Source organism: Pavona decussata, unplaced genomic scaffold, assembly GCF_977016875.1.
Source record: "Pavona decussata unplaced genomic scaffold, jaPavDecu1.1 SCAFFOLD_234, whole genome shotgun sequence".
NCBI lineage: Eukaryota > Metazoa > Cnidaria > Anthozoa > Scleractinia > Agariciidae > Pavona > Pavona decussata.
Genome location: NW_028145639.1, coordinates 1,011,806 through 1,020,976, shown reverse-complemented (window position 1 = coordinate 1,020,976; position 9,171 = coordinate 1,011,806). Strand labels below are relative to the sequence as shown.

Below are 9,171 nucleotides of genomic sequence, written 5' to 3'. Positions count from 1 at the left end.
GAGTTTACTCGATCCACTCCTTTTCGCTGCTAAAAAAAAATGGCGGTCGAAATTGCGTAGAGTATACTTTGGTGGACTCTTTCCATTGCATTTTCAAAATGAGACGAAGCGTTCGTTTAGCAGCTAGAGTAGTTAATGAAGCCACTTCTCAAAATTCTGCAACTAGTCCAGTGTCATCGCAGAAATCAGGGGCAACGTCGATGATGGAAGAAGGAAAACTTGCAGTAAAGAAACCAACCCAGAAATCAAAATCTGCAAAGCGAACTCGAGAGAACAGCACAACTGACCGCGACGAGAATAAAAAGAAAGGAAATAAGCTTAACAGCCCAGAAATTACTGAAGAGAAGGTGAAACCCAAAATTAAACGGGTGAAGACCGAGCAATGTGACGCCACGGTTACAAAATCCGACGAAAATATCCAGCAGGCATTCTTGCAGGAGAAACTTGTTGGAGCGCACGTGTCAATTAGTGGGGGACTCCACAATGCAGTGTCTGAAGCACTGGCTATTGGTGCTAAAGCTTTTGGTATGTTCTTGAGGTCTCAGCGACAGTGGGTAAGCAAGCCTTTGGAGGACAAAACTGCTGAGATGTTTAGAGAGGCTTGTGTTCAAGGCAACTTTTTACCGCATGCAATCCTTCCACACGGTATTTACCTCATGAACTGTGGATCTCCTGAAGAGGGGACACTCGCCAAAAGCCGTGTTACTCTTGTGGATGAACTGAAGCGCTGTGAAAAGTTGGGTCTCACTTTGTACAATTTTCACCCTGGTTCCACATGTGGTAAGATCAGAGTTGACGAATGTCTTGACAAGATTGCAGAGAGTATTGATCAAGCACACAAGGAAACAAAATATGTTGTCACCGTTTTGGAAAATATGAGTTGCCAAGGAAATACGGTGAGTAGGTCTTACAACTGTTTGCCTCTATGTGGCCTCAAGTCACAGAGGGGGAAATTCTGTGATACGGAAAACCCAGAGTTCTTTGTGATTTGGTGTAGCACTAACGTATCTTGCAGTGTTCCAGATAACTAGCATGTGTACAGCCACCCCCTCCCCTCTGGAAAAATCGATTTTCCGGAGGGGAGGGGGCAGCTGTACACAAGCTACAGATAACTTTCAAAATCAGAGAGTCAATGAAGAATTTTGAGGGGTCAATAGGTCTGGTTCTCTCTAAATCTTCTTAAGTTTGCCATTCATTTTGTTGGGTCATGAAGCTAGGCTTCTCGGGTTTTTAACCTGAGACCCCTCCCTTATCTGGAACACTAATCTTGGCTTGATCTGCATGGGCTATTAGTTCAGCCAGTCATTTTACTTTCATCCTGGATTGTACTCAGGGTTAGCAGGCTGTAAAACTGTCTTTTCCTTTCAAAATAAAACATGGTACATGTATTTACTGATATCCAGTTTATTGCATGATGGTCAACTGTTGACACTGCATAAGTTCATTGCCAAGAGCAAAAGTTATCTGGAGGGTGCTACCTTGTTTCCTAATGTGTGCACAAAGGCTCTTTCCCGAAAAGGAATCTCTTTCACAGGAAGGAATCCAGACAAAAATACTACGAATTCTACTTCATACCTGCCAATTCTCATGCATTATGTGTGAGTCTCACGCCTGCAAACTAAAGACAGCGATCTCACGCATCAAGGACAATTTCTTACGCCTGACTCACAAATCCGGACGAGTTGTTCTAAAAAAGCTTCATTTCATTTCAGACTTGTTATGTATTATTTCTTTGCCCTTTATAACAATCCCAAAAAGCTTTCAAATGTCTACAATCCATTCGAATCGTAAGTGTTCAAAGGTCATCGAAATATCTTTGGACATTCTCGGCAACCTTCGGAAGTCTTTGGAAAATCGTCAAAAATCTTCGGAAGTGGCTGGGACGTTTTCGGAAATCCCGCTCATGTTGAGGCAAAAATCTCACGCGTTTGACTCAGAAAAAGTTGGCAAGTATACTACTTATGATCCGGGATTTGGTCAAAACTCTGCAACATTTTCCACTTTAAGTGTAAACTGGATAGCATGGGTGGGGCTGGGGGTGGGGGGTACAAAACCGTCTCAGATTGCTCATGACTAAGGTTTAGTCGGCAAAGTGTGAATGTGACCACTGAACAGGCTCATTTAATGTAAGCACAGGTGCCTTCTTTTGGGTTCTGCTGCCTTAAAACTGACTCCATCTTTAGGAATAATACTTGTATTCTGGAGTGCAGCCTGTGCTTTCCCCCTCCACCCCCCCCCCCCCCCCCCCCAAAAAAAAAGAAAAAGAAATGAGATGTTGAGAACAGAATTTGCACAGCAGCATCAAACATAGTAAACATTCTATGCCAAGGAAGGTTTATGCCCCTTTTTACTAAGGGCTTTGACTAATGAATGACTTTTCTGAACATAATCTTTGCACATCTGGTTCATTACAAGCCTGATGAATTTATGTTGGTAAACATTAAATCAATGATTGGAGAAATTTGTAAAATTTAATGTGTAGAAATTATACATGTAGTTTAAGGCCATTAATAAATGTGATAAAGTAATGCTGATGCTATGTACGTCTGGAAAGCTCAAACATCTGGGAACCCCAGCTCGAATGGAAAGGGCCTTCTTAGATCTCTGAAGGCGGTCCACTGGGTTCTCATATTGTCAGCTTCAAGAATAAACTCTGCACTTTGTTTCAAGTAGAAATTTCAAATTGATATTTTCACAAGCTCAGTGGGAGAGCATCCAAACTTAGTCTAGTAATCTCTCTCCCACTCTCAAACCCCATTCCACCCCCTTCTACTTTAGAATTATTCCACCAGTGCCTGTTGGATATGAGATGATAGATAGCCAATAAGGTGCTATGCACCTCATTGGTTATCATCATCATATTCAACAAGTGTGAGTGGAATAATTATTTTATTAAAGCCAATCAAGAAATATTGCTAGGTCTTGCTGATTTTGCTTTGCAAAAACAACCAGAAGACAATTTAATGGTTGCTATAATTTCTTTAGCATGGTATAATGGCTCATATCCCATGGCTGCTAAGCCAATCAAATTCCTGGAATTGCATTGTACAATGATCCTTTTTTCTTATAATTACTGGTTTCCAATGAACCAGTTTTTGCTGAATAAAGGCTTTTAGTGTAGACTATACAGTATCTTATTTCCTTGATCAAGGGTACAGTGTAGGTTGCCTTGCCTGAAGTGTTGCTTAAAAAAACGTCTCTTAATGCTATGTCTACACTATACCGGATATCTCTTGTGCTGGCACCAAAAAAAAAAATGCCAATTTCGGATTTATTTTTGTGCCGGAGTGATGCCACGCTGCTTGGGTCTTGAAAGTGAATCATCACATATCAGATAGGTTTTTGTGACACTTTCTTGAGTAGTGTGAACAGAGAATCGAACCGAAACGAAAGTCAACAATGAGGAGCAAGGGTTGGATTCTAGGGTAAGATAGCAGCGGTTTTGGGCCACTTCTGTTCACACCAGGTTGGATTATTTTTCACAACGGCATAAAATGCTATCCAGCATAGTGTAGACATAGCCTAAAGCACAACTTGTTGTGATTATTTCTCTCCTGCATTTCCTTCAGATTGGTGGCAAGTTTGAAGAACTAAGAGGTATCATCGACCGCGTGCAGGACAAGTCCAGGATGGGTGTGTGTTTAGACACGTGCCACGCCTTTGCTGCGGGGTATGACTTTGCCACAGAAAAAGGCTTCAACAAAATGATGGAGGAGTTTGAGACTGTGATTGGCCTGAAGTACTTACGTGCAGTCCATTTGAACGACTCCAAAGGTGAGCTAGGATGTCATCTGGACAGGCATGAGAACATTGGCAAGGGAAAGATTGGAGTGGAGGCATTTCGACGATTGATGAGAGACCCAAGGTTTAATGGGATTCCTATGATTCTGGAAACACCATGTGTGTCTGACAACACTTATAAGAAGGAGATCGGACAGCTTTATGCCTTGATTAAATAAACAGAGGTAGGTGAGTTCCTTACTGGAGTAAAAACTATTGACAATTATTTACTATCTTATTATTAGATTAGCCAAGTTTAAAATGTACATTTAAATGACCAAAGCACTTTGGCATTTGCCAATCGTAACAATAATTAGAGGAATAATTTGAATATAATCGTGGAAGAAATTGTTAAACCCCACGTTGAAGTTGAGTATATATAGCTGTAATCGTTATTTTGACGTAAAGCGTCCGTTTTTGTTAAACGGCAGCTACCGCCGGAGCTCTGCAAAATATAGGCACTAATAAATCGGTTGGTTCGTAATGTAAGTTCGGTGTTTATGTTACGTGATGTATCCTTGCGTGTCCTTTTCCAGTTGTATAATTGAAGGAGAACCCTATGGATTTCATGAATGAATGGAAGTGGTTAGCTCAGTTGGTAGGTAGGTAGGTAGGTAGGTAGGTTGCCTTTATTTGTACACGATGTATATGAAGCTGAAAGCTTGTGGGGTCGTTTTCAATACATTATTACTAAATTAAATACAAGTAGAACTAAATCTTAAATACAATTAAATGCAGTGTAGAAGCATATTAAAGTGCTATCAGTGCGACTTGAAACAGATTAGCTTACCTTCAAATATATACAAAATCTTCAAGTTCAAAGCTAGCGGTCGAGGCTGATAATACGTTGAATTTAACGGCCTTAAAAAATTCCGAAGTTTTGAGCTTTTTGGCAAGATTATAACGGCTTGTATCAACAAGATCAGTATACTTGGAAGTCAGCATGTTCCAAAGCACAGTGCACCGGACTGCCGTGCTCAGTCTTTAAATGACTGAGAAGAAAGTGCTTCCCTTGTAATGATATCTACAAATGGCTAGACTTTGTCAGATAAGGACGATAAACCGTAGGTCCCGCCTTGCAACACTTGTTCCCGACTAATAATCTCTGGGACGTTAAAGGACTCACAGCCTTGTTCGAAAAGAGTAGGGGACGTAGTCCCCGGTGTGGTCTATCTCTATCTCTGATTGAATCTGTCTTTCACAATCATACGTAGGTTGGGTGGGTGGGTGAGATCAAAATATGGACTGATAGCGCCTTTACATGCTGACGTCCAAGCTCACCCCACAGAAGAATTGTAAACCACCATGAGACTATGTGATATGTGCAGTATATAAATACATTACCATTACCAATACAGTCATGAAGGTTGTAGTTTGGCCATACAGTCACCTCACGTTCAGTTGCAAGGCAAAATAAATGAGAAACTAGCTCTTCGAATAAGCAGTGTATAAGGGTGTAGTTGTCAAAGTTATTAATTATTCATGAAGAGGAAACAAAAGAAATCACTACCGTGAAAGAAGTTTGAAAAATGTGATCTTAATTATCATAAAATTCACGTTAAACTTTCGGATTGAATTTCTCCAAGAAATCGGAAATAGGATGAAACACTCTTTCAGGTGTTTGTTATATACCTTGTCTTCAATGATTGTTCTTACCCCGGGAGATGCTAAAAGAAGTCAATTTAATTTACGCGAAAATGATATTTGTTCAGAAAGGGAAAGATTTAGAAACAAAAATTGCGAATTACGGTCAGGATGTTACACAAATATTCCCAATAAGGTAACCGCGGAACTCCTGGGGTTTGTTTTAAGGCTTCCTCATAGTTCCTCTACATACATTTTGGTGATATGCATTTTTGCCTCACAGTTCACCATTGGTCGACTTTGATTGCCGTATTATCCCATTAATCACTCGGCGTCCGTCCTAAAGTACTGTAAGTAACCAAATTCAAAGGTTTTAATTTTTTAGACAGGGTAACGTTATGGGGCAGCACTATTCTTGCTGTTATCTGAAAGTTCTCTTACCAAATCTTCTAGTTTTCCGATAAAGATTCAGTAATCTTAAAGCAAAAATTATCTGAATATAAATACCTTTTGTTCTAGAAAATGAAATAGGAATTCGGTAAAGCTATGATCTGGTTTAAATTAACGCTTATCTATGTTCGAGTAGTAATTTGCATACTGTTATCAGTAGCTGCAAATTTCAAACAACGCTCAGAAGTTTAAGATTGACTTGTTTACAGTTAAAATGCATTAATACGGACACCGTTAGTTGGGTTCAAAAAAGGTGCCCGTAATACGGAGTGTACTTATTAAGCGAGTCGAGTTAATTTTAAAGAAATGTATGGGGCAGGACCAATAAAACTGTTCGTAATAACGAGTTGCCCTTGTTAAGCTGGGTTCCACTATATCAGTCCTCCATCCTTTAATTTGCAAAACACACCGTCACTGACGGGTGCAATTCCTTTATGTTACAAGAAAAGGGTATGCCGCAATGAAGTTTGTAAATTTGGTGCAAGTGAGACTATTAATATTTCTCATGATATTCAAGAAAATATGAGATATCTAGGAGAGGGCTGGTTTATTATGCCCCGACCGGTGGGTAATTCCGGATCCTTTTTGAAAACCATATTTTATATGAAAAAGTCATCTCAATAAAAGTTTATTATTAACTCACTTATTCGGCATCCGGCTACTCTGTTTGTAGGGTATGTAGGTACATATTTTTCTCAGAAATGAATGAGAAAAAGTGGATTTCCGTGTGGTATTGAGCAATACAGCCAAATACTACTTTATATTCGTACTGAAAATGAAAATGTTTCGTTGTTAAGGCGTTTATAAATTCGCTGCGTTTTGTCCGAGAACCAGAGCACTCATGTACCCTTTTTCGCAGACTGAAGCAGTCGATCCAAATTAAAAGGCTCTGGAATATAAAATGGGCGCACTCCGAGTTTGTGCGCACGAGCGGTGTCAGAGAGACGGAGAGAGGGGCGCGCTTGTCAAAGCTCCCATAGTTAATTTAACCGTAAGACAAACTGATGGAAGGATAACAAGTTTCAGTTTAAAGTTGTTCATGTTCAAAACATTTTTTTCAGCACACTGATCTTGAAATACATATACCAACACGATGTCTCCAACAGAACTTATCCTGCTGACAATCTTCTCCCTTCTCGTCCCAATAAACTTGGTGGGTAACACTTTGGTTTGTCTGGTTGTGTTCCGAACCAAAACTAGGAGAATTCCAATGAACTACTTCTTGGTGAACCTAGCCATTGCTGATATGATCGTGGCCGTCTGCGTAATGCTCCAGCACATTTTCCGTCTTTTTCTCCGACACCCTGGTCCCCCGTTTGGTGACTTTCTTTGCAAGGTGGCAACTGGAGGGAATCTGACCTGGATCGGTTCAGCAGCTTCAGTCTTCACTCTTGTGTCAATCGCCTTTGAGCGCTACTACTCCGTAATGTTCCCACACAGCCACAAAGGAAAGCTAACGCCGCGGAAAGCAAAACTTGGGATCCTAGCGAGTTGGTTGGTGGCAGTAGCCTCAGAGATCCCTCCAATTGTCATAATGAGATACAGCGTGTCACACAACCTTTGTATCGAGGACTGGCCGGACATTCGCCAGGCCAGAGCATATACCGTAGTCAGGTTTTTAATAGACTTCGTTATTCCCTTTACCTTGATGACTGCCTTGTATGGAAAGGTGCTCCGTAAACTTTGGGACAGTAATCTTTGCAAGGCTACTCATGCTGTGTTGCTGCGGCGAAGGAAGAAGGTCACCTTGCTCCTTTTTACTGTTACATTACTTCACGGGACTTTTCTTCTACCTGATACAGTGGCTTCCTTCCTTTCTTACTTTGGCTTCACGTACGGCTCTATTGCATACCAGATTGGCACCGTTTTTATTTGCTTGAATTCAACAGTTAATCCGTTCGTCTACAGTCTTCACAGCGAGAGATTCAGAAAATCCCTGCGAAATCTGTTTGGCTTGAAAGGCAAGCCAGCACGTCTGACAATACCAACAAAAAAAAGAACATACGTGAATTGCGCATGCGTTCCTCCTTGCGGAAACCGAAGACGTCCACTTTGTTAGTTTACTAATTAGTTGCAGCAAGAAAGCTTCGTTTCTAAGTTAACAAACTACGCAAGTTTGACTTCCACTATTGACTTTGTATACATAGACACAATTATGTTAATGTTCTTTCCTCTGAAACCAGCGGCGCTCCCTCAGTTGATAATGAGGCATTGGTGATCCCAAATAGTTGCCAACTTCAGTAAGAGAACTTGAGAAGGTAATCCGTTACAGAAAACTTTCATATCACACATAAGAGAACATTTAGACCCAGCTGTCAGTGTCCTTATTAGCTGTATGCAATGTCATGTAACTAATAACATCAGTTTTTCAAATAAAATTATTGATGCGTATCATCCTTGCATACTTGTACAAGGCTAAAAGCCGTCTTTGGCAAAGTCTATGCATTGGCTCAAATTCATACTATCCACTTTTCTCTTGAATTTTCCTCATACACTCGCGGATAGTTCTCACAATGCGAAAACTAGTCAAGGAGTTAAGCGGGCTTGTCAACTGACACGTTCGCGCTCATTGGTTAGTTAAAAAGGAAACCATTAAAATCCCACAACGAACAAAAACTGTTGTCAAAATATTAGCTCTCTAATCAAAAACTATCCAAAAAACACTCGTTCAAGTTAATTAATGTGTACTGACAACTGGTTTCGTTCCAAGGCCTCTACGCGCGTATCGAGCCAATTGAGTTCTTTCGAGGCTTGGAGCTAACCTTCCTGATCAGCTCCAACTCCTTAATCCAACTCCGCGGTCAAACATCAGCGCATGCGTTAGATTAGAACTGTTTTCAGGATGTCACGCATGCAAACAGTAAACCACTTTAGACGCACTATGCTGACCAGTCTCCGCACACTTTACTATGAAAACACTTGAAACCTTTTTAGTAACCTTTTTAGCTTCGAGCTCTCAAAACAGGCGTTTCTTATTTTTTTACGTCGGCTCTGTCGACATTCAGTCGAAAGGTTTTCTGGTGTGACACCGGTTGTTGCAGTGGTTTGCTTCGAAATTTTGCGGGGGAGATTCTTGCCGCCAGTGGCTCAATCTCGTTCGTATTTTTGTTTTTAATTAATTCCCAGCAAAATGTTGGCAGCGTGCTTAAAGCCTGGAACGCACTCTATTTTCCCATATTGATTATCTCTTCAAAACAACAAATATCTATTTGTAAATATGTCAGTTCTCCTTTTTGCGTGATTCAGTTCCATTAATGAGCGTGAAACAAACTTACGAATATCCACTTTATTCGTTAAACAGCATGGTTTGATTGTCGCAACTTAGTGATGACGTTGTCGCTAGTTCACAGTAGTTCA

General features: G+C 40.6%; 2 protein-coding genes across 6 annotated transcripts; both read left to right on the top strand.

The window, feature by feature from the left end:
• Positions 1–6: 6 nt before the first annotated feature.
• Positions 7–7,011, top strand: LOC146458019 (uncharacterized). Of its 5 annotated transcripts, none has more exons than XM_085091327.1 (3): positions 7–896; positions 3,570–3,965; positions 6,876–7,011. In XM_085091327.1, exons 1-2 carry the CDS (start codon positions 99–101, stop codon positions 3,957–3,959), a joined length of 1,188 nt encoding a protein of 395 aa, XP_084947453.1. In that variant the 5' UTR covers positions 7–98; the 3' UTR covers positions 3,960–3,965; positions 6,876–7,011. The 5 variants fall into 5 exon arrangements, with proteins under 5 accessions (XP_084947453.1, XP_084947457.1, XP_084947455.1 ...); XM_085091331.1 differs by having other exon boundaries at positions 3,570–3,969; positions 6,876–6,993; XM_085091329.1 differs by lacking the exon at positions 6,876–7,011 and adding an exon at positions 4,317–4,863 and having other exon boundaries at positions 3,570–3,969.
• LOC146458018 (neuropeptide FF receptor 2-like) lies at positions 6,908–8,205 on the top strand. The gene has a single exon (XM_085091332.1). The coding sequence runs from the start codon at positions 6,908–6,910 to the stop codon at positions 7,871–7,873; it is 966 nt and encodes a 321-aa protein (XP_084947458.1). The 3' UTR covers positions 7,874–8,205.
• The last annotated feature ends 966 nt before the right edge of the window (positions 8,206–9,171 follow it).

Coding starts and splice junctions, on each gene's coding strand:
- LOC146458019 (XM_085091327.1), top strand. CDS start 99: ATGAGACGAAGCGTTCGTTTAGCAGCTAGAGTAGTTAATGAAGCCACT. Junction 897..3,569: donor TGAGTTGCCAAGGAAATACG/GTGAGTAGGTCT, acceptor CATTTCCTTCAG/ATTGGTGGCAAGTTTGAAGA.
- LOC146458018 (XM_085091332.1), top strand. CDS start 6,908: ATGTCTCCAACAGAACTTATCCTGCTGACAATCTTCTCCCTTCTCGTC.